At 51.5% G+C, this 24,601-nt stretch overlaps 1 protein-coding gene across 2 annotated transcripts in view; it reads right to left on the bottom strand.

Annotated features, from left to right (window-relative positions):
• DHX9 (DExH-box helicase 9) overlaps nucleotides 1–24,601 on the bottom strand; it is a 40,710-nt gene that overhangs the window by 2,991 nt on the left and 13,118 nt on the right. Inside the window, exons 5-25 of one of the 2 annotated variants that reach the window (XM_004578833.3) lie at nucleotides 23,689–23,837; nucleotides 21,549–21,595; nucleotides 19,120–19,256; nucleotides 18,729–18,818; nucleotides 18,477–18,638; nucleotides 18,322–18,399; nucleotides 17,687–17,878; nucleotides 13,885–14,026; nucleotides 13,452–13,534; nucleotides 8,248–8,404; nucleotides 6,631–6,731; nucleotides 5,507–5,720; nucleotides 5,250–5,344; nucleotides 4,984–5,057; nucleotides 4,176–4,328; nucleotides 2,900–3,060; nucleotides 2,212–2,323; nucleotides 1,491–1,652; nucleotides 1,265–1,392; nucleotides 348–577; nucleotides 29–144 (exon numbers count right to left, since the gene is read on the bottom strand). In XM_004578833.3, coding sequence (XP_004578890.2) covers nucleotides 29–144; nucleotides 348–577; nucleotides 1,265–1,392; nucleotides 1,491–1,652; nucleotides 2,212–2,323; nucleotides 2,900–3,060; nucleotides 4,176–4,328; nucleotides 4,984–5,057; nucleotides 5,250–5,344; nucleotides 5,507–5,720; nucleotides 6,631–6,731; nucleotides 8,248–8,404; nucleotides 13,452–13,534; nucleotides 13,885–14,026; nucleotides 17,687–17,878; nucleotides 18,322–18,399; nucleotides 18,477–18,638; nucleotides 18,729–18,818; nucleotides 19,120–19,256; nucleotides 21,549–21,595; nucleotides 23,689–23,837 — 2,783 coding nt within the window. Of the gene's footprint in view, nucleotides 1–28; nucleotides 145–347; nucleotides 578–1,264; nucleotides 1,393–1,490; nucleotides 1,653–2,211; nucleotides 2,324–2,899; nucleotides 3,061–4,175; nucleotides 4,329–4,983; nucleotides 5,058–5,249; nucleotides 5,345–5,506; nucleotides 5,721–6,630; nucleotides 6,732–8,247; nucleotides 8,405–13,451; nucleotides 13,535–13,884; nucleotides 14,027–17,686; nucleotides 17,879–18,321; nucleotides 18,400–18,476; nucleotides 18,639–18,728; nucleotides 18,819–19,119; nucleotides 19,257–21,548; nucleotides 21,596–22,273; nucleotides 22,410–23,688; nucleotides 23,838–24,601 lie in introns of those variants that run through there. The other variant, XM_058668928.1, reaches the window with a different exon arrangement.

The raw sequence follows: 24,601 nt of genomic DNA, 5'->3' as shown, positions 1-24,601 counted from the left end.
GCCCAGAACCCCCTCCGATGGTCCATACCAGTCGTCCACAAGCACAATCTGGCCGTCAGACTGGACCTTCTTGGAGGCAAAGAGAAGCAGCTGCAGGGGGGTGACGAGGGTCATGCCCTTGGCAGAGATGGCTCGGGTGCGAATCTGCAAGCGGACATGAGGAAAAAGAATAAGTGGGTAAGGGGTGGGGAGAATCTAAGTACCTGTGAAACTGTGTCACATAATACAATGTAATTAATGAATTAAAAATAATAAATAAATTAAAAAAAAAAAAAGAGTAAGTGGGTGGCATTCAAACTGCCAAATAACAATGAACTAGACTAAGCCACCAAAACTCACGCTCTCACCTTCTCACCAAATACAAAGAAGGGGGACGGGTACTTCATGTCCTGGCTGCTGAAAGGGCAGTTCACAGAGGACTTGTGGATCAGCGCGTTGCGGCCCTCGGTGGTGAGGATCTTCCTCTTCTCCTTGTGGTAGCACACGTTGGGGTACACGCCAAAGGCCAGGAGAGAGATAACCACGTCCAGGTTGTTATCCGGCCCAGTGTTAGTGAACACTTGTGTCAACAAACAGTCTGTTAAGAACGAGGTTAACAAAACAGGAGTCGGACAATAGCCAAGCACCACATCACATGCGGGTCAAACACTAGCCAGCCCACGGCCCCTAGCTCCATTCCTCCCGTCGTTTGTCTAGAAACCTCTTTCCCCTCAAAACCCTTACACCAGATCAGTTCAGGAGAAATTCTGTTCCATCTCCACAAGAAGAAAACTAAACTGCCCGTTTTTCTCATTGGTTCAACAACCACAGATGGAAACTTGGGATCACGGTCCAAATAAAAAAATGGAGTGACAGGCCAGGAGGCCACCCAGGGAGCACAACGTGCTTCCTACGGGACAGGCTTTAGGAGGACCTCGCCAGCAACTGGAAACACGGCCATTAAGGGTTGAGGAGTCTGTTCTCGGTCAGCCTGGTTCTATGGTTATACAACAGACGCTCCTATCCGCACACACGACTGCCCACTGCTCCACTTTCCAACAGGAGACGCACGACATCTACAACCATGCAATCAGTCACTGTGTGTGGCACGAAGTGCTGCCAGGAGCCTCAGGAAACGGATACATCACTTCTCAAACACTGTCTAACTCCCCTTTGACAGGACTTCATGTAAACCTTCAATGTACCCCCACGTTTACAGCTGGATGTGACACTTGGTGCTGTGAACACACAGCACATCTATGTCTGGAGATGCTGAGAGAATTACCTTCTGGAAACCCAGAATTGATCAGGATCTCTTTCAGCTGAACTTTAGCCTCCCAAGTCATCCTCAGGGTAGCCATGTTGAGCCTTTTGTGATCACAGAAGCGAATCTCTGCCTCCTCCCCACTCATTCTAGGAGAAACGGGGGATGTCACAGGCCAGAGCTCCGCACACCGTGAGAAACCAGGCAGAGCGCACCCAGAGCTTCCAAGAACCCTCTTAACCCGCACCTTGCATCGTCCCAGGCCTGGAATACCGACAACAGGGCCACGTGGTCGGAAAACCTGTTTCCAGCAAAGTTCCGATGCACATAGCCCAGGCGCTTTCCCTCGTTGATGAACGGCTCTGGGAAGCAGGTGGCCGCAGAGATGGTGCACACAGCATCCCCCACACTGGAATGGAGCACAGTCGCACTGCTGACACCACAGGCAGGGCTGGCCGCTTACTGGTCTCGCTTAGCATGGACCCGGCTGAGCAGAGGAAACCAGAGGCGCCCCGCCCAAGCAGTAAAGGAAACCACCACCACCGGTCTAATGGCACCCCGTGCCCCGGGACTCTGCAATTCATCCCACTTCCTAATCATCTAAGAGTTAGGACAAAGTAAAACATCGTTGGGGCTGGCACTGTGGCACAGCAGTTCTAGTCACTGCCTGCAATGTTAACGTCCCACGGGGGTGCTGGGTGGAGTCCTGGGCACCTGGCGCTGGCAGGCATCGGGTGCTGCAACCATGCGGGGCTCTCTGTGTCCCTCCTCTCTGTAACGGACTTGTAAATAAATCTTCTAACTCTTATGCTATGTTTTCTTCCTAGGGACACCATAACCACCAAGGACAGTTCCACCCTCAGGAGAAGATGCTGAGTGAGACTCACTACACGGTGCGCCGTCTCCTCTATGGCAGGAGACTCATGTGCTTCCACTGAACACCATCAGCAGTAACATACAGCACTTACTAGAAAATACACCCCATGATCATCATTTTGCCGAGGCGAGGCTCAATGGGGAGTTTGGCGAGGATCCGGCCCAGAGGAGTCAACTCATCATTGGCGTCCAGCGCGTCCAGCTCTGTGGAGAGAGTGGGTAACAGGCACACTGACCGGAGGCAGGCAGCAGGCTTCTCCCGACTGCTGCAACAGGGCCGCCAGCAGATACGTACTCCCAAAGTGCTCGTCCCTGCCCTCAAAGACACATGGGAAAGGAGGTGCCTGAAACAGCTATTAGTACACACTACTAGTCAGTACCATGACCAGGACTGACTGGGAGCAGCAATGTACAGGTCACAGCGTCTGTCAGAGCTGTAACAGAACCCTAAGCACTGACAGGCCTTAACAAGTCTGACACCTAATTGCAAGAAAAACAATGAAATCTGGAAAAGCAAACCTGAAGCTCACACAGCAGGTGAACTTGTACTGCCCCTCCATCTGATCCTGCCTGTCCACTAAGCAAACACAAACGCGCATTCTAGGTGATGAAGGTAAACTACCACTGCGGTACCGCAGGCTCTGACCAGAAGCACTGCTGTGAGATGAAATCCTGCCTTCTCCTGCCCCCTATCACCTCCAGCCAGAAGCTGTCCTTGTCCTCATGGCCAGGTTGGCAACAGAGCCCTGTGTGTCCCGGGCAGTTTCCAAGGGAACCCACCTCTCAGCGTGTGCTCTGCTTCAATCACGGCATCCAGCGGAGGTGGCTCGATGGCCTTGGCCAGGAACTGGCCGATGCCCCCAAGGCGCAGCAGTTTTATGCTCAGAGCAATCTCATGTAGCGGTGTCCGGAACATCTCTGGTGTCATGTGGGTTTCAAGCCTGGGGGAGACAAGCAGGCAAGACATCCCTTTTCTGCTTACGTAGCTATGACACTGGATCGGCCCCAACCCCACCCTTTTCTAATTAAACACGCATGACGTCCTCTGGCCAAGACTCAGCCGTAAGAGCAGCAGAGGAGAAGCAGGGCTGCTCCCCAAGGCTCCTTCAGGTCTTTTACCCGTGGACAAATGTGGCTTAAAAGTGGTAGCCAGCAAGACTTTCTGTCCAGGTAACTCCAAGTGCTCCTGGGTAGGGTCTTCCAAAGCATCAACCCTTTCCAAGTTCGACAGCCTGGCACTGCCTGGTGCCCGCATGTGCAGGCACTGTTCTAGGGCTAGGGCTGGTGACCAAGTGGTCTCCACCTCACAGGAGCCCGGCAGCTCAGGAATCCCTCTTGTCTTCTCATAAATGAGTGAAAATATCACACTGCTACTAACCAGTAGATTTTTCTGTGTGATGTATTTACACTTTGCTTCTTCAGTTCAACAGATCCTCTGATGGTGCCGTCTGAGTGTCACAGCCACGCTCCCAAGTTGACGGGCCAGGACCAGGGAGCCTGCTATGTACTGCAGGCACTGGTCCCGTAAGTGTGCTGTGCCTCACTGTGCAGCACCCACAAATCCCAGGCTCCACCTTTCCCTGCACATGGCTCTCCAGACAAGCACAGGACGGCCTCCACCTCTACTGCTCTCCCACAGCCACCAACGGAGAAAGACCAACACCGACACGTGGCCTTCAGCCCCGGTTCTGCAGTGGTCTTGGCAAAGTGAGAACCACAGGTTTCATCTCCCCATTCAAATAATCCCCTCTACTTCTCAGGGACACAGAGGATGAGCAAACAGGAGATGTGATGACACTGAAAAGAAAATCTATCACTGCAAAGTTCTTAAAAAGCTATATTTAACATTTACTTTTCAAAGAGTTAACCACTGTTGGGTCAAAATAAACTCAGTTACACACCCACAAGTCTCACATTTCCTTTCCCGGCAGTCTTGCTACCCAGGCTGAGCTTCCCCCACGACACTAGCAGGAGGCATTCCTGTGCCTGGCAGGCGGGAGAGGACCCCGGGCTGCGCTGAAGTCGCACGAGGGGGCACGGCACAGGCAGGTCTCACCTCTCAAAGCGTGCACGGCTGCAGAGGTGGAAGCAGAAGCCAGGCCGCACACGCCCGGCGCGCCCTTTGCGCTGCTCCAGGTTAGTTTTGGATGCCCACACTGTGGCATAGTTGGTCATGTTGTTGTGAGCGGTGAACAGCTTCACTTTCTGCCTGAAGAGGAAGAGGCGGTCATTGCTCAGTGCACTGGCTCTGCCTGGGGCAATCACACAGATGCTAAAGAAGGGACACGGCCCACACAGCTCCTCTGTCTCCCATGCTGGCAGCACAGCACAAGGCAGTGTCATGCACACTCCTCACCAGCTAACTGAACGGCTTGAGCCCAGTCTCACAGCCTTCTGCGGCCTCAACTAACCTAATCAACACACAGCATTCAGCGGGCTGACACGGCCACGGGAGTGCTACCACTCACTCGGGCCAGCCCCATCAGAGGCCCACGTGACTGCTGGCTATACAGGATGTGTCATGACGGGACAAGGTGGCACAATCACACACAGTCCTTTGGAACCTCCCCGCCTCAGGTTCCCTCACAGGCTGGAGATACAGGGCACAAATGTGACAGCAGAACTAAGTCTCCTCAGTGGCTCACCTCACGGCAAGTAGGAAGTTCTTTGTAATAATTACAGGCAGCGTCCTTGCCACAGGCTCACTGCTGGCTGCCTACACACCAGAAAGCAAACGTGGGGGCAGCCAGACCAGCAGCCAGCTCTGTCCCCGTCCCCTGTGACTGACAGTGACAGCGTGCCCACCAAGCAGGAGCACAGTGACAGAGGTGCTTGGGAGGGGGTGCTGGGCCCCGGGAGCTTACTTGCAGGAGTCAATGACGTAAACCACATCATTAATGGTAATGCTCGTCTCAGCAATGTTTGTGGATAAAATAACCTGTGATGAACAGGAGAAAACATACTTCAGAGCGTATGCCAAGCACATCCCAGCAGGAACCATCTCTTAGCCGGACACCGACAGCTCTGTATAGGCAGGGAAGATGCCCTTCGCCGGCTCGCAGGCAGTACTGGCGGCGCTCTGCAGGCCTGCCCCAGCGGGGTCTGCAGTCACAGCCCTGCCTAAGCTTACCTTGGTCACTCCATTCGGTACTGGGTCGAACACCTTGCGCTGCTCCTCTCGGGGGATCTGCGAGTGCAGAGGCAGGATCTGGTACCTATGGCTCCCTGTAACGGCACCCAGAGGGTGTGGACTCAGACCACAGATGCTTGACACCTGCCATTTTCCACACATGCAATCCACACAACACCAAGTTTTGTTTTCAAGTCTGGGCCAGGTCACCATCGAAGACTCCCTTCACACACACACAAGAGAACTCAGACTCGTACCAAAATGCGGGTTCATTTCCAAATGCTTCTGCATGGTATAGATGAGGTTCCAGCCAGGCAGGAACACGAGCACAGCGCCAGGCACATTCAGGGTCTCAATGTACTTCAGCAGGGCCTCAATGAGCTCGAACGGGGTCTCCTTCTCGTTCAGCTGGGCCATGCTCAGCCTCGTCTCTGGGCCGTACTCGTCCCCACAGATCAGGTTGCAATTTGCCTGCAGAAAAAGTGACGCATTCCTGGATGGTCAACAGCGACATCTGCTAATTCCAGATTTACTGTTTCTCTTTTCAGGGGCTGGTGCTGTGGCACTGTGGGTAAAGCAGACACATGTGGCACCAGCTTCCCACTGGGTGCTCTGAGCTCTAGCTGCTCCACTTCCAACCAGCTCCCTGCTGCTGGCCTGGGACAGAAGTGGAGGATGACCCACGTACTTGGGCCTCGCTCACGTGGGTGATTTGGAAGAAACTCCTGGTTCTGCCCCCCAGGCACTAAACCAGCCCAGCTCTGGTTACTGCGGCCAGAGGACAGTAAGATCTCTATCCCTTATCTACAATAACTCTGCCTTTTAAAAAGTAAATCAATCTGTAAAACAATTTTATTTTATTCATTTAAAAAGGCATAATCATAGAGAAAGCAAGCCAGGCGGCAGCCAGAAGCTCCATCTGGGTCTCCCACACGGGTCTGAGGCCCAAAGGGCCATCTTTCACTTTTTTTCCCAACCACTAGCAAGCAGCTAGGACATAAACCAGGGCCCACAGGGGACACAGGTGCTGCAGGTAGTGGCTTAACCGCTATGACACGAAGCCATCCCCATATCTTAGCAGCAGCACAAGACACCCAGGAGTGTGATGCAAAATTCTCCCTTTCAACAAGTTTTCCACAAGCTTTGGTCCAACAGTCCATCTCAGAAAATAGGGCTCCTAGAATAATCCATTGCCTTTATCTCACTTCCTCTTTGCATCTTTTTTTTTTATCTTTGTGTTATCAATGATGTAAGTCTGATAGCAAAGAGCTGGTCACTGAGCCAGACATCAACCAATTCCCAATACTTTCTTCACCAAAAAGTTAAAAATAGAAAAAGCCATTCTTTTCTCTTCAGCATTATGCCCATGAGAGCAACTCACATCATCGTCCTCACCGCCATCGTCGTCTTTATCCTTCTTCTTTTTGTCCTTTGGTGGAGGAACAAACTGGGTCATCTGAATGCAGTCTTCCAGAAAGTACTCTGCCAACAACAAGTCGCAGCAAGGTTCACGACACGGCAGCAGACAAGCACCACCATAGTCATAACCCGGATCCTCACAACTGCCAAGCAAGCCCAGCAGCAACACCATTAGCTGGTTCCCATTCCCACAGGGGCACAGGCGGGTGGCCTTACAGTGCCCGCTTGTGGAGGCGCAAGGTGCAGAGGCCGCATCTCGGGGTGGCCTGCGCACGTGTACACACACACGAAACCCGCCTCTCTTCTGGTCTCTCTCCATCAGAAAGCCTCCAGCAGCCGTTCAGGACTGCGTTGTGACAGCTGCGTCAATCCTGGTCTGTTCAGAGGCTTGTCTCACAGCAGCACAAGTGGACCACATGTCTGACCCCCCAAATGCGTCTCTGTGGGGAAGGGGCCTGTGAGACAGTAGACCCTGAAGGAGGTACCTCTGATATGTGCTCCCACAGAACTAGCCAGCTGTGCTGGGACAACATTCCCAAAAATATGCCATGTCCATCCCGCCACAAACTGGGAGCTATATGGAAGGAGATAAATGCACGGGAAAGTATGTCACAGTAAGAGGGCCCGGTGCCGTAGCCTAGTGGCTGAAGTCCTCGCCTTGAACTCCCTGGGATCCCACATGGGCGCCGGTTCTAATCCTGGCAGCTCCACTTCCCATCCACTTCCCTGCTTGTGGCCAGGGAAAATAGCGGAGGATGGCCCAAAGCCTTGGGACCCTGCACTTGCATGGGAGATCCGAAAGAGCTCCTGGCATCAGACTGGCACAGCACTGGCCATTGCAGTTACTTGGGGAATGAATCATCGGACAGGTGATCTGCCTCTCTGTATATCTGACTTTGCAATAAAAATAAACAAATATTTAAAAACAGTAAGAATGCATACATAGAGCCAGCTCCTGTTTATGTTCCAGTGTAAATGCTGAAGGGTAAGTTCAGCCCCCCATATCACTGGCGTTCTCTCATGGGTCCAGGATGCCTCTGTGGCCTGAACACCTGACCCCGGGCCAATGGCATCACATCCCATCCCAGCCAGGGACTTAGTGAAGATGTCACTTACTCCTCACGATCACTGGCAGACTGACTGAGCTGGTGGCCAAGTTTCCCCTCTGAATTCACTTTTTTTTTTTTTTTTTGGAAGAAAGACTTGCTTTTATTTGAAAGGCAGAGTTACAGAGAGAAAAGAGAGATCTTACATCTGTTGGCTCATTCTCCATATGGCTGCAACAGCTGGAGTTGGTCCACTCTGAAGCCAGGAACTTCTCTTAAGTCTCCCACATGGGCAAAAGGATCTGGGAACTTGGCAAACATCCACTGCTTTCCCAGGGCACATCCATGGTGCCAGCCCCCGACGTCACTCTGGATAACCACCATTCTTCAGAAGTCACCAAGTATACCCTACCCAAGCTTGTCTGAGTAGTACCACAGGCAAGAAATTCCCCAGGAACGCTGACACATCGGACAGCCAAACTGTACTTTAAACCTGCACACGAGGTGTTCACCTTCTCCCCGTCAGTATTTACCTTGAACTGGGTAAGTCCTCCCATAAACTTCAATGATTGGGCAATGGAAGAAATATTCACAGAACATGCTGGTGTCAATCGTAGCTGACATGAGAACAATGCGAACTTCCGGATAAGCCCGAACCACATCACGCAGTACAACCAACAGGAAGTCGGTCTATTAAAATACAAACACAAAAAAAGCAGCACTGAAATGTCTGTACAATTGTGAGAGGAGTTAGACTGGGTAGTAGGCAGTTAGGGTATTCTGGGTCCCCAAGTCATTTTTTTCTCAAATATAAAATCCCCCACCACGTCTTACATTCACCAAGGGACAAGAGTGACATTAGCATATCAATTCCCCACCTGAAGCATCTCTGGCCATTGTGTGGGAGGGCCTCAGGCTGACCTCATCATTGAAAAGAGGACTGGAGGAAGTAATACTCCTATTCCCGAGGCCAGGAATGTCCAATGCCCGACACCTGTCTGGTCCTTTGCCCCAAAGCCAAATACCAGGGGGACCAGGAATTTCCTTTTGTCCTTGGGGAGCCCCTTTGAAGCAAACCTTTAAAAGGTGCGTCCACCACCATTAACACGGGTCTCTTTTTCCACTTTTCCTCCTGCCACTATGGCAGGGGGTAAGGGTCTTTTCTATCTCAAGAGCCCCCTCCCGTCACTAGGACGGGAGTCTCCTTTCTCAGCTCTTCTAATAAATCTTGCTTTAAAACTAAACTGTGTTCGCACGAAAATTCTTCTTTCCTGCGAGACAAGAATTGAGGTTGCTGCCGTACTCGGGGTCAAAAACCCTACAACACAATGAGGTAGACCTGAAGGCTGTGACACAGCCAGGAGACATCAGGGAGACTCATCACAATGAGCGGATACAGTAACAATAAGAAGTTGTATCGAGATATCTGTGAAGATTTAAAATGAGTGCCTTTGGATAAGCAAAAGGGAAAAAATATTATCTCAGAATTAAAATATGCAGTTCCACAGCTTTAGCAACAAGGGAAAACCCACACTAAGCCGAGAAGCGGGCATCTGGTCACCTCAGCATACCCGTTTCTGATGATCACGGGCAGGTACGCCAGGAGGTACCTTCCTAACCCCACCACCTCGCGTCCCTGCTTAGCAGCAAAGCACCTCAGTGGTCACCCACGGCAGTGTCCCGCTGTCCGGCTGCCAGGAGCCTTAGGGCCAACACGCTCCTCTTGGAACATGCCTGTCTCTGCTTAATTGTGACGCAGTCTTCACTGACGTGTACAGGATTTCTATACTAATGTACTAGAATCTCATCAAAGTATCTTTCAATGGAAACAATGTTAGGCTTTTTTTTTTTTTTAAAGATTTATTTCTACTGGAAAGGCAGATACACAGCGAGGAGGAGGAGAGACAGAGAGGAAGATCCTTCATCCGATCATCTACTCCCCAAGTAACCGCAATGACCGGTGCTGTGCCGATCCGAAGCCAGGAGCTCTTCCGGGTCTCCCATGCAGGTGCAGGGTCCCAAGGCTTTGGGCCGTTCTTGATTGCTTTCCCAGGCCACAAGCAGGGGGCTGGATGGGAAGTGGAGCTGCCGGGATTAGAACCGGCGCCCATATGGGATCCCAGGGAGTTCAAGGCGAGGAATCCAGCCGCTAGGCCACTGGGCCCTGATGTTAGCTTTAATAGACTGAAACACCAACACTTAATTTCCAGGTTGAGAACTGTGCTGCAGTGTAAGAGCCACTGGCTACCTGCGCCTGCTCACCAATGAAACAGACCCAATCCTGACGGACACGTGCTGAGAGTAAACACACGTCAGATGCAGAGGAGGATCACAATGCACTTTTACATTTTAAACTTCATTTATATTTTTCCAAGAGACAGAAAGATGTGGAATCCAGCCACAAAATGGAGTCACTTTGGTTCAGGCTAACCTGCTCTTGGTGCTTCTGTACAAAATGCTTTGCCAGCTGCCTGCTTTTTGAGCCAAAGCACCAAGTGCATCATGCCTTGCCTGTAACTCTGGGTTCCAGGAAGTGAGACTGTATGAGCTGCTATCCCACTGTTCCCGTGGCTGCCTCTCATGGCTGCCCCCACTGGCCTGGTTCCCATGGCTACCTAACTTACCATTCTGTAAAAGCCCATGTAACCGGGCCCGGCGGCGTGGCCTAGTGGCTAGGGTCCTCGCCTTGAACACCCCGGGATCCCATATGGGCACCGGTTCTAATCCCGGCAGCTCCACTTCCTTCCAGCTCCCTGCTTATGGCCTGGGAAGGCAGTCGAGGACGGCCCAATGCATTGGGACCCTGCACCCGCGTGGGAGACCCGGAAGAGGTTCCTGGTTCCCGGCTTCGGATCAGCACAGCACCGGCCATTGCGGCTCACTTGGGGAGTGAATCATCGGACGGAAGATCTTCCTCTCTGTCTCTCCTCCTCGCTGTATATCTGACTTTGTAATAAAATAAATAAATCTTAAAAAAAAAAAAAAAAAAAAAACAAACCATGTAACCATTACCTCAGGGTTACTCTGAAGGAAAGCAGAGCTGACCCCAGCGGCTGGTCTGTTTACCTGCCTCCTCAACAAACTGCTGCTTAGCAGAGCTGTCTGGGCTGCACTTCTGATCCAACAAGAGAGCTTCTCTCAGTGGTTTATTTCCCAAATGCCCACACAAGCCAGGATGGGGCCAGGCTGCACGCAGCAGGACCAGAGGTCCACACAGGCCTCTCACAGGTGGCAGGAACCCGAAGCACCCCAGTGGTCACTGTGCTATGCAGTGTACACTTCAGCAGGAAGCTGCAGGGAGCCTGGATGGAGACGCTGTGTGACATGGGCTATGTGTGTCCAGGTCTATCTCAACCATGGTTCTCAATGCGAACCCCAAAATGTTTCCTAAACCGAATATATGTTGAAATGTTTTCTGGGCTGCATGGCTCCCTGGGGGAGAGGCTCGGCAGGCCTTTAGGCTCTCCCTATCCGGACACTTTTTGACCAACACAGGTGCGTCCAGCAAGGTGGCATGGCTTTCTTGGAGAGGGCCTGGGCAGCCGAGTGCGAATGGTGTTGGGTGAAGCCCTCGAGACTGACATTTGACTATGGATGGCACATGTGGGGGAAAGCAGGGACCTTAGGGTTCATGTCCAGCTGAGAAACCACTTCTGAGGGTCTTCCACGGACAAGGCCTCTGAACTTACAGGGATAGATCACGAATCCACCAGTCAGAGTTGGAACAGGGAATGGGTAAGGTGCGGCAGGTCCATGACACTAACCAGTACGTGTGTCAAGTAGGTCTGGGGCAGAATATGTTGGGAAGCATGTGCTGTCCTGGGCTGAATAGCCCTCTCCATTGGTACGCACAAGACCTATGGCTAGGAACACACCTGGTTGCGGAGCTAAGGGGACACCCCAGTGGGGTGGCCATTGCACGGGAGCAAGAGGGTAACTATCTGGGCTGGACATGGCTGCAGTCTCCCTTGGCATGGGTGGGGACTGGGTCTGGGGAGCACCAGACTGGGCTAGATTCCAGCACCCACTGGTACTCGTGAGAGCCAGGGTGGGTGTAAATAGGCTGGGCTAGGTCTCATCCCTTCCTGAACCACATGAGGACTGTGTGTGGGTGGGCAGCAGGCGAGGCTGGGCTGCAACAACCAATAGTAAGAACCAGACTGGGTCTGGGCTGACCGGGCAAGGACAACATTCCCCCCAGAACAAGAGGACAAAGTCAACCTGGGCCAAGGACCGACCGGTGTGTGTAAGGTCTGCCATAGGCAGGTGCCTGACAGAGGAGCCTGGGAAATTCCTTACTCGGGACACAGTCCCTGCAAGAGAGCACAAGAACCAAAGCCAGGCCAGCACACATGTGGGTCAGGTCTAGGGGGTAGGCCAGGCTGGGCCAACTCACAACATCCACTGGCAGACCTGAAGACCAGGAGAGTTTGCAGGTGCGGCCAGGTCGGGCTGCAACCAACCCGTTCACAGAGGCTAGAACTGGGGGCTGGCTGGGCCAAGACAGGATGCAGCATCAACTAGCAGGAGCTAGAACTGGGAGCAGGCTAGACTGAGCTAGGCTGAAACACCTGCCAGTTGATGCCAAGGTGAGGCAAGCCATGCCAATCTGGGGGCAGTGGGGCAGGTACTGTGAGCTCCGGGAGTGGGGGTTCAGCAGGGCCTGCGCTGCCTGGCCTGGGTCCTTGGGCCTGTCTGTGGGTGCTGGTTCTGTGAACCCCAGGGGCAGGGGGTCTGGTGGGGTCTGAGTTTCCTGGTCCGGGCCGTTGGGCCCACCTGTAAGAAATGGTCCTCCTCAGCAGAGAAGACGCGGTAGTCAACAGCCGGCTCAGCTCCACACAGAGGACACAGCAACCCCTGGGGCCTACAGAAGACATCTGCTGTCATAGCAGTGGAAGACATGTACCCCAGTCCAACAATGACAGCAAATATCTGGGCAAATGGAGACTCTAAGGTGGGCTATGTTACCCAATGGACATCCAAAGTGTTCTCTTGGAGGAATCCTAGACTCTACAGAATTGTACCATAAAATTCAAAATTTAAAATAAAAATTAAAAGAAAGTGTTCTCTCATCCTTGGATTGGCAAGATCAACAATGTCAGAATTTCTGAAACCACCTGGGCAGAACCCTTGGAGTGTACGCTACATGAGAACCCTGGGTCAACAATGGGCGTCCGTTCCCCACTGCTGGGTGCTGGGGCAGCTGGGAGACTGGGTGTGGCTTCTCCCCTGTCTACTCCTTCCCCAAGATACAGGCGAAAGAAACAGAAAGCCTGCAAACAATGGTCACACCCACCTTTCCCTGACCCTGGATCCTTCTCACCCTGATCAACTATGCAAGCATCAATGAAAAAAAGTTTTCACTACAGCAGGTTAAATAAAGTATTTAAAAAATAATTATACCTATTTTGTCTTTAAAAGCGCTGTGTGGACCTGAAGCAATGATGCTGACTCCATTCTGTCTCCTGCACAGAGGCTGAGGTAAAGACCCTACTGATAGACGCGTGAGGCAAGGATCCCATCACGAATGGCTGCCTTCAGTTCTACTAAGTCCATGACCTGAGAAGCCATCACTGGCTCATTAAAAAGCACCCCAAGGACCCAACCTGGGCTCTGCACTCCCGGTCTGCCTCCAGCAGCCCCCTGTCCTGCCCTGTCTGCCATCAGCACCCTCTCCCCCCTGCCCTGCACACCTGCTGTTTACAAACTGCAGCCAGGCTGCAGACCCACTACTCACGTTAATGTCTCTCTCGTGTATTTCATCCACAATCACATGACTGATGCCTCGAATGCCTGCTTCCAACTTCCTCAGGAGCACACCTTGAAAAAAAAACAGCAACAACCTTACTTAGAGAAGGAGGATGAGCCAGAAAGACGGGAGGCAGCCAATGTAGAAACAAACAACTTTTTCCGGAAACTACTGAGAAGGTTAGAGTGCAGGCTGAGGACATGTGCTTCTCACTGACTGCACTTCCTCCAGGCTGCAAGATCAGCAGGCCTCTGTATTCTGCACCAGGAAAATGACGACAGAACGTTCTACGCACAGAACCTGGAGACTGGCTCATCAGCTTGAGTGTCACTGCTCTGTTACCACTCTTTCACATGGCCCCCCAAGGACGCCCCAAATGCAGCGCGCGTGGGCACACACACATACACACACACACACTGACCTACGGTGCAGAACATGATGCTGGCGTGCGGCCGGGGCAGAATGGACTCAAAGCGCACGCTGTAGCCACAACTCTTCCCGGGCTCCTCGCCGCGCTCGTAGGCCACCCGCTCTGCCACGGACACTGCACTGATCCTCCTGGGCTGAGAAAGGGCAGGCCTTTTTAGCACTTCAGAACAACCATCAAGAGCTGTGCTATCTTTTAGTAAGCTCCAAATTTATCTTCAAAGAACAAAGGCAGAAAAACTTTTACTTCTGTGTCAGACAGGAATAACATCTTCCATTTTGTGTTTTAAAGGTCACCTTGCTACTGGCCCCAGGGAGACTCCAGGGATGAAGGGACTGAGCACGTGGAAGAGACTCTCATAACTGCTTGCCACGCCAGACAAACCCTGGACACACAGATCACCTCTTAGCCCTGTCTGCAGGAGCACCTTCGGTGGCACCTCCACATCAGGAGCCCCAGAAGGGGGCAAAGATGAGAAAGTTAACAAACTCACTACTTGTTAAGCTTACACAGCAGGGAACACTAAGGGCTCGCTAGCTTTCAGCAAGAAAGCAAGAACCCCAAGATAAACGGTAAACACTAACACTAATTTTGAAACCATAAGATCATGGGAGAGCAGCACGATGCCTCAACAGGCTAACACTCTGCTGGCCAGCATGGATACCCCATTCGGCCCCGGTTCATGGCCCAGCTGCTCCATTTCCCATGCAGCTCTCTAGCTTACTGCCTGGGAAAGCAGCAGAGGATGGCCCCAAGTTCTCGGGCCCCTACACCCATGTAGCAGACCCAGAATAAGCTCCTGGCTCCTAGCTTTGGATCATATTGGCTCAGCTCCAGCCACTGCAACCACCTGGGAGAGAAGCCAGAAGATGGAACATCTTTGCCTCTCCTCTCTGTGAATCTGCCTTTCCAGTACAAATAAATCAAACATCTATGGGTAAGGGACCACACTTTATAAGAGGCAACAGAGGTGCAGACATTTGTAGACGCAATCCCCTACAGGTTCTTGGGAATATTATTTTAGTTCCTTGCATGAGAAACTGTTTCAAAGTTAGGTGAGAGTCTATAGTTTATTTATTACGGAACTTGAGCTGTGGTTATGCATCAAGGTGAAGGAACTCATCATGGGGGAGGGGTTTGGGGTGAAGGGGGGAGAATCCCAGTACCTATGAAATTGTGTCATGTAATAGAATGTAATTAATAAATAAATGAATAGAAAAAAAAAAAGATTTATTTATTTTATTACAAAGTCAGATATACAGAGAGGAGGAGAGACAGAGAGGAAGAAGATCTTCTGTCCGATGATTCATTCCCCAAGTGAGCCGCAATGACCGGTGCTGTGCTGATCCGAAGCCGGGAACCAGGAACCTCTTCCAGGTCTCCCACACGGGTGCAGGGTCCCAAAGCATTGGGCCGTTCTCGACTGCTTTCCCAGGCCACAGGCAGGGAGCTGGAAGGAAGTGGAGCTGCCGGGATTAGAACCGGCGCCCATATGGGATCCCGGGGTGTTCAAGGCAAGGACCCTAGCCACTAGGCCACGCTGGGCCTGGTTCCTATAGTTTAAAAACATGAGACACCTAAAATGCTTGTACAGCTGTCAATGTCTTCTAAATACAAAACACCTTCTCCATCTGCAGAACAGACGCCCAGCGTTACGGGCCAACAGCAGCAGCAGCTGTCCCTACAGATGTTATCACTCCTGCGTATGTACTCCTCCTGGTCTACAGGACCCTACCTTGCTTCCCTACGGCGAGCCTGCAGACAGCTAGCCATTCTGTTCTGCATTCATCTGCTCTTCCAATAACGCTAATTGTCAGAAAGCACTACTGCAGGGAGGCTACCATTACCGTTTCAGCCTGCAAGCAGGGGGGTGCTACAGAGATGACAGAGATCTGGAGGTCTAACTCCTGCTTCAGTCTTGGTGCACCATGTATGCCCCGAGATCCCATCAGCAGGCAACCAGGGACAAGTGCAGATGCAAATCTGCGCGGGCCAACCTGGCATGCAGCCCTGCCAACACACCCAGGAAGGCGGCAGCAGATGGCCCGAGCGCTTGGCTTGCTGCCGTCCTGAGATCAGGACAGTCCTAGCTTCAGTCTGACCCAGCCCTGGCTGTGTGGCCACGTGGACAGTGCCAACTGGATGGAAGATCGCTTTCCGTTGCTCCATCAAACACCTTTTGAAAAATGTTCTGTGAGGAAACGGGCTCTGTAACTAGCCATGGTGTAGGTCTGCCATGAATCTAAGTCAGGGCTTGTGCAAACATTTCACTAGTTGTATAAATCACACTCATAGAATTTTCTGGGTCCTTTCAACAAGCTGCTTCACTGTATAAGGAAAATGCAGGTGTTCACCCTTCTTTTCTCAGTTTCTTAAATCCTACAGTTTTCTAGCATTTCAACTCACAGCTGGAGTCTGGAAGCACTTTCTCCCAATTACGATGCCTGACACTGTGGCTCATTTCACACACTCCAGCCCCTTTGGGCCACTTCTAACTGTTGCCTGTGCGGCTTACAGCCAACTAGCCCGGAGCAGCTGCAGCCAAGGCCGCCGCATGCCGAACACAGGGAAGAGCCGGCCCTCACTGCCAGGACTAGTGTCAGGAGCCGTGCACTATAGCCACACTGAAGCCATTTTGAATATAGACCTATGGGACAGTTGGCTAGATGCTTGGGAAAGAAGTTATGAAACTAATCACACGCTTAGCTTCAATTGTTCCTAGCAACTGTTTCAGAATGTGATTGATGCTGTACTTACCAACATCTTGTTACTGATTACCTACGCTATTGTCGATATGTTGGTTACTATTGTTGATATGGTGGCTGCTCAAGAACAATCGGTCTTGAGACCATGGCTTGCGTCCCAGCTTCTCTTTCCCTGAGCCTTAGTTACTGAAGAATATAAAAACCCTCAGTTGAAATCAATAAACTGACAGCTTGATCAGACCTACTGTCTTGCTGTCCATTCTTTGTGTCTCTTGTCCCTTCATTCTCTCCTAGGTGGCTGCGACCCCGTTGACTGTCCTGCTGTACAGGACAGACTAGCAGCTCTTTGCGCAAACCACCACCAAGCTTCCTACCTCCTTCGACTCCTCAGTTTGTACTCTCTTCACAGCAGCCCTCATTCGTAACAAAAAGCAGAAACGTAGCCAGCGTGATGGCCCAGTGGCTAAATCCCTGCCTTGCAAGTGCTGGGTCCCATATGGGTGGCTAGTTCTTGTCCTAGCTGCTCCACCTCCCATCCAGCTCCCTGCTTGTGGCCTGAGAAGGCAGTAGAGGACGGCCCAAAGCTTTGGGACCCTGCACCTGCATGGAAGACCTAGAAGAGGCTCCTGGCTCCAGATTGGCTGAGCAAATGGAAGATCTTTCTGTTTGAATCTACTTCTATCTGTAAATCTGATTTTCCAATAAAAATTCTTATAATAAAAAAAGAAAGAAACCAGAAACATCTGAAACCACACTGAAAAGAGAAGTGCTGCCCTGACTCACTGCTGATTCTACCGGGAATCCAGGCATGTTTTTCAAAGACAGCAAAACAGTGCACAATACATACTCTGGAACAATTCCACAGTGAAACATTTATCCCAACAAAATATCCAGGAAGTGTACACAAAGCTCATGATGGAAGTATTTATTATTAAGCAACTATGTATGGGAGCCAGTGCTGTGGTGCAGTAAGCGAAGCTTCCACCCCACCTGGGCACTGCTCTGTGTCCTTCCTGCTCCACTCCACATCCAGTGCTCTGTTAATGCACTTGGGCAAGAAGAAGACGGCCTTCAGGCTGTGTGTGACTCACCTGTGTGACGACAATGTTGCACTCTGCTGCTCGGCCACTCTGGATGAAGTCGTCTAGAATAAACTGGGGAACCTGCGTGGTTTTGCCACACCCCGTGGCCCCTCGGATTATGACAACTGAATTCTGACTAATCGCATCGAGGATTTCATCTTCAAACTTCTTCACAGGAAGCAACGTTCTCTCCTGCAAGACCTGTGTGGACAGCCACATCTCAGCTCCTGCGCACACGAGCTGCCCTCTCTGCAAGCACTCACTCCTTCCCACTGGGTCACCCCTTCCCCTCAGAGTATTTCCTGCACGAAAGCACTTACATATTTCCATCTGTAACAAAACACCGTCTTCTCACTAAACCCTGTGGTCACCCCCACACTTTTGTTTCCCTGTTTCCCCCGAACATTCCACATGCTCTAACCCTTCTTCTAACATCTGTTACATCATGTTTCCAAGTTAGGTTATTACGTGAAATAGCTCCACTCAGAGTCAAGTTCTCTCTTAGGCCTTGCCTCCCAGCCCCAGCCTCATGGGAAACCAGGACTGGCAGGCAGGCAGGTGCAGCACTCTGCTCCACCCCCTCGGCCAGGCCTCACTGAGGTTCAGTGGCTCTGCAACCACATGCCTCAACACTGCACACTCACCGCCTGCAAATCCTGATCCTGTTCCAGCTGGTACATCAACTCATTTTTGAGGTCCATGCTTATCTGTTCTGGAGTGGCCTGTAAAGCAGACAGTTGGAGTCACACAAGGGCATGACTTCCACTTGTAGCAGAACCCGTGACAATCCTGAACTCACGTAGGCCAGCGGCCCCTCATCGATGTTGCTGCTGGTCCAAGGGTTCCAGTTCGACTGCGGGGGGGACCAGGGCACCACTCCCACATGGTTCTGCCGCTGCGATGGTTCGAAGTGAGCCAGTTTGCCAATGTTGAGAACGACTGGCATGGAGGGGTCATGGGGCTATCAAGAAGCAAAGCCAAATACGTAGCATGAATCCCTTGTGGGATAAGAGACACTAGAAAACAGTGCACCTAAAAGCTGTATGCTTACAGGGGGCACAACTTCAAGGTTCAGCTCCTGAACTGTGTTCTGCAGCTGAAGCTCCAAGTCTTGAGAGAGATTCACTATGTAAGGCTCCACCTGGGGAGGAAGACTGAGCATCAACACCTCAAAGCACACACAAAACAGGATGCAGATCCACCACCTGGGCTACACACCCACTGCACAGCTGGCGGGTCAGCAGTGCCCCCACACGGCAGGGGGTCAGCAGTGCCCCCACAAGCAGTGGATCTCAGCCAGGTGCACAGACCAGCAGGAGGGGCAGTCTCCAGTCTAAACTTAAAAGATTTTCAACTATAAATATTTTTATACAATTCCTTAAAAAAAAAAAAGCAAGCAAGCAAGCTACATTCAAATGCATTTCTCAGGCTTTTAGACTCACTGTCTCGCCTTCCTTCTTCTTTGTAAGTCCGGAGTAAGGTTCAATCACTCCGAGATGATAGAGCTGTCTGACCAGAGACAGGGCGCAGGACTGGGCCGCCAACTTCTTGTTTGATCCATGTTCACGTGCAAAGATCCCTACAGTGTAAAGTAAGAATTACAAAAAACGAAGCCATTTCTCCGCAGGCCTACACCCCAAAGGAGCCCTCACACAGAAGACGCCAGGGCCTCGTTCCCTCTCTCCCTGATCTACCAACACAGAGACACCAGGACACACACCAGTTACCATCATGACCACACAGCATCAGGCAGAGGAAGAGCATCGTTCTAACCTCGGAAAGCACAAGAATGTAGAGGCAAACAACAATTAAATCCAAAGTGGCTATCTACATGGGGTGAAGTGCACCCAGCCCACCTGCCACACGGGGCACGGAGCAGTTTACACAAGGCAGGCCAGGACTTCTCTCACGGCCCTGCCAAGGCAGCACAAGATTCAGTAAATCCCCAGCAGCCTGACTTTTAGGTTCTGAATTAGTGTTTCAGCTCCCAGCAATTCCACTCTGCCTACCGTGTTAGGGCAATTATTAACTAAAGGGAAACCAGGGCTTGACACAGCACACGTCTGTAATTTGTGTGCTTTTTAAAAGCCTGGAAAATTAGACAAAAATAAAAAGGCTTGATCTGATTGGCTTGGCAAGGCAGGAACCTTTACCATGTAGCCCTTTATGTAGGCAGCAGTGTAGCTGTGCCCTAACCCAGCTGTCCCCTTGCACACAGCAAAGATGCACTTCCCCAGAGGGCCAGTGCACGGATGGCAGCACCAGTGGGAGCCAGCAGCGCCTCCCAGCGTGAACAGGAACGGTGATCTCTCTCCTGGCACCACTCTGCTTATGCTAGGAAGCAGGAAAGCCAACTTAGCGTGAAGTGGCCCGAGGATCAGGAGTGCAGGCCGACAATCCAGGCTGCCTTTACCTTCTTCGTCTTGATCCTAGGCACCGAAAACCATTATTGCTAAAACCGTCTCCCAAGGAACCCTTCAAAAGCTCTGATAGTATTAGGAAGGTTTTTCATACACTGAACTTGCGTGCAAACTGCAGAAGTTGAGTGTGAAAGAAACTTTAGGGCCCGGCGGCGTGGCCTAGTGGCTAAAGTCCTCGCCTTGAAAGCCCCGGGATCCCATATGGGCGCCGGTTCTAATCCCGGCAGCTCCACTTCCCATCCAGCTCCCTGCTTGTGGCCTGGGAAAGCAGTTGAGGATGGCCCAATGCATTGGGACCCTGCACCCGCGTGGGAGACCTGGAAGAGGTTCCAGGTTCCCGGCTTCGGATCGGCCCGTTGCGGCTCACTTGGGGAGTGAATCATCGGACGGAAGATCTTCCTCTCTGTCTCTCCTCCTCTGTGTATATCTGGCTGTAATAAAATGAATAAATCTTAAAAAAAAAAAAAAGAAAGAAACTTTAGCCATTTCTGCCAATTTGCGGAGAAATAAACAGAGCTCAGTGTGCTGATTCCAAGTCACGATATTTGAAAGGAACAACCAGGAACATGGGTTGGTGCTACGGTATAGCAGGGAAAGCCACGACCACTTCCCATCTAGCTCCCTGCTAACGCCCCTGGGACAGTGGAGGCTGGCCCAGACCCAGCCTTTGCAGCCATCTGAGTAGTGAACCAGTGGATGGAAGCTGTCTCTATTAACTTTGCCTTCCAAACAAATAACTAAAACAAAAAAAGTTCAAGACACCATCTGCCCCACTTATGGTGTCCTGCTGTTTCTGGTTATCTCCCCCTTGTGGGCTTCCTCGGGTACTGCCTTCACTGGGTCTCAGGCCAGGCAGTCACCTGTGACTCCTCACCCTTCATCGTAGCTACATGAAGATGACAGCAGTTCACCTTTTTTGACATTGGCACAGTCCTAAACATCCTTCTATGTCTCACTTTTTAATACTAGTGTCATTTTCTTGCATGGGTAAATGTAGACTAGGCTAATCTATGTCACCATAAGTATTTTTAAATAGCAAATACACTGTGGGTCACACAGCACAGAGCACACCAAAATGCATGTCTTGTCTATTTCAAGACGTCACGGGGAGAAACCAGACAGAACTCGGTCTGGACATGGATATCTACCTCTGCTTTTCACCTGGGGAGATCTCTGCCCTCTAGGACCCTGGGTCTGGAGTCTGGCCCAGATGGACCACTGCTCCACCCTCCCCCAGAGCAACACCCCAGCCTGCTTGCTGAGCTACCTCAAGGCTCAGTCTGCATTTGTTGTGCGTCCCCACTAATCCACCACCCATTTACTTCCTGCACCAATCCGTCAGCCTCAGAGGGCCCCCCCACACCGGCTATGTTCTTCCACGTGGTCTGTGGGTCCCAGCCTCAGACACTGCACTTTCTACAGCTTAGCACACCGGGGGCAGGGACACTTACTTCTGCCCAGCTGCTTGATATAAATGGTCATTTCTGCAATAAAGCTCCTGTAACAACACAAAGAAGGTTAGGGATGTCACTGCAGAGGTTAGTACATCCAGGCCTCCAAGTCAGGGAGGCTTTCCAACCGCTTAGGCAAATCACAGAAACGAAAAAAAAAAAATACTAGGTATTCAATTGCATCCCATTCTAAAATAAAGTGAAAATTCCAATACAAAATATGGCATGAGACAGTTATGAGAAAGTTGATGAGCCAACTGTCCATGGGAGGAAAATGTAGGGTTTTAGATTCTACACATCTATTCACTTACTCTTATTCCATAGGCTTGAACCTAACACTCAAGGAAAAGAAATTTTCCACTCAGCATGTAGCCAAGGAATCAATTTGGCCTCAAACTCTCCTATGGAGGTCTTCGCCTCCCCGTGCGGCTCGGAAGGTCAACTCACACATGCACATACAACACTCCGGGATCTGCCTGCAGTTGGAAGCAGCCATTGGTAACACAACAACGGGGCCGGTCACCCCCTTATTGCTTAGCTAGGTCCTAGGGAGCAATGCAGCCGAGACCTCAGGGGGCTCTCAGGCACACACCAGGGTCCCCGCCATGGAAGAACTGCCCTGGACAACTACACACCAGGGATGGTCTAGCCTCACTCTGTACTGCAAGCAAAGGTTGGGGGAGCTCACGAAACAAGATTCCTTCCTCTACCTCTTGTGAACTGACCTTCAGGCACAGCGGCTTCAGGGGTCAAAGGCCACTGACTTTCAGGGGAACAACGGCCACCCTTTCATTAATGACACCGATGCCAGTATGTTTCTCAGCCAGGCTTAAAGTCAGCACTCAATCTCATTCTCCTCCACCTAGGGGGAACAGCGACACCAGAAATCAGTTGACAGTAGTTTGCCATGTGATTGCTTAGTTCAGCCTAAGCAGCAGCACATGTGTCTGATACAGACCTCTGGTGTTGCTGTCTACATGGTGGGCGCGAGGAGCAGTGCTGTGCTGCCCCCCAGGGCGGAGCCTCCCACCTCACTGCGTCCTGAATTCTTTGCTTCTGTCGCAGCAGAAACTGTCCCAACAACGAGCTTCAGCCACACGTCGGCACCTTACCGTGCCTACTAGGCCCAAGCAGCTCAGGACAGCACGTTAAACGAAACACATCGCCAGCAAATGGACCCTTGCTTTAAAAGCCTCAAGGGTTAACAGGCCAGACAGCGTTTAAGAATCCAGGACTGAACAGGGCAGTAGGAAGCAGGGGGAAGGAGGCCCTGCACAATCGGCCCATAATGTCCAAGTTTTACTTTGGTGATAGGATTGTTAGATGCATCCAAGGAACAACACTTAAATTTTCAAAAATGGTTTAGATGCATTCTGAAAAATTTCACGTGGCAGATCTTTCCAATTTCTGCTGCCACCTCCTTCCCTTCCGACATGAACATGGCACCCAGCAAAGCGTCTCATCCATGAGCCCTCCTGGGAGTAATTCTTACTACCCCGGGTGCTCCTGGGAGGCACAGCAGGCAGGCTGAGAAACATACTGCCACTGCCACCACCCCCTGCTAACGGAGCCCTCTACACACGCCGGGCTCATCTGCCACTGCCACCACCCTCTGCTAACAGAGCCCACTACACACGCCGGGCTCATCTGCCACTGCCACCACCCTCTGCTAACAGAGCCCACTACACAAGCCGAGCTCATCTGCCACTGCCACCAGCCCCTGCTAACAGAGCCCTCTACACACGCCGGGCTCATCTTCCTTCAGCAACACAACTTCTCGGGGTTGGAAACTTTGAAAGCTAAGGTGAAATTTCAACCCAAATGCAATAAAATCCACTTTCAAGACCTGACCAATGACAGAAATGACCAGTACTTGGAACCAGTGAACACAACCACCCTTCTGGCAGCACCTGAGCCGGCTGCCAAAGAGCCACACGCTGGAGTACACAAGCATATTCCAAGGTGAAGACCACAGTAACAGCATATTACAAACCCGCATGCGCTCTTGTCTTTGATTTACAGCTCACTGGTAATCCACCCAGTGAAGCTGATTCACACATACAGAAAATAGAACACATCCAATGACAGGTATTCAATCAACTTACTATGGGGGGGCGGAGAAAGAGTGAAACAAGCAAACCTGTTGTGATCAGGACCCACTTGGGTGTACTTATATTCCCCTTGGATCTTTTCCTTCTGGAAATACTGGTTCAGACGCGCTTTGGCGTTTTCCAGGGTCCAGTTTCCATGAAGTCCGGCATTTAAATCCACTTCCTCTGACTCCAGAGTCTGCGGGGTCAGCAGGGAGGCTGGTGTCAGTCAGGCTGACCTCAGGGCCGAAACTCCTAAAACTACTTTCTGCGTGTCGTCCCTCCTGTAAATGCTCCTGGCTCCACTGGCTTTAACTGAAAACAAATTCCCGGGCCCGGCGGCGTGGCCTAGCGGCTAGGGTCCTCGCCTTGAAAGCCCCGGGATCCCATATGGGCGCCGGTTCTAATCCCCGCAGCTCCACCTCCCATCCAGCTCCCTGCTTGTGGCCTGGGAAAGCGGTCAAGGGCGGCCCAAAGCCTTGGGACCCTGCACCCGCGTGGGAGACCTGGAAGAGGTTCCGGGTTCCCTGTTTCGGATCAGCACAGCACCGGCTGTTGTGGCTCACTTGGGGAGTGAGTCGTCAGACGGAGGATCTTCCTCTCTGTCTCTCCTCCTTTCTGTATATCTGACTTTGTAATAAATAAATCTTAAAAAAAAAAAATTTCCCTACTGTACCAACACACCGCTCCTCAAAGCTCGTATTTATTTAAACTGTTCCTGAGAGACTGCTGACAACATCCTTGTGCTCACCACACTTTTAAACGCAGCGATCTGGGTAACGGTGTGTCGGGTTAAGCCTCTGCCTGTGGCTCTGGCGCCCCACATCCGAGACAACAGTGCTTAGAAAGCAGAGCCCTTTCATACCACCATGCTTCTTCCCACAGGCAACTGAAGGACCGGACTGTGCGACAGTCACTGGCCTCTGAATATCTTACACTTTGCTCTGAACCAAGTCCTAAACA

Source organism: Ochotona princeps, chromosome 10 (assembly GCF_030435755.1).
Source record: "Ochotona princeps isolate mOchPri1 chromosome 10, mOchPri1.hap1, whole genome shotgun sequence".
Lineage (NCBI taxonomy): Eukaryota > Metazoa > Chordata > Mammalia > Lagomorpha > Ochotonidae > Ochotona > Ochotona princeps.
The sequence above is the reverse complement of the archived record's forward strand: the minus strand, read 5'-3'. Positions and strand labels throughout refer to the sequence as shown.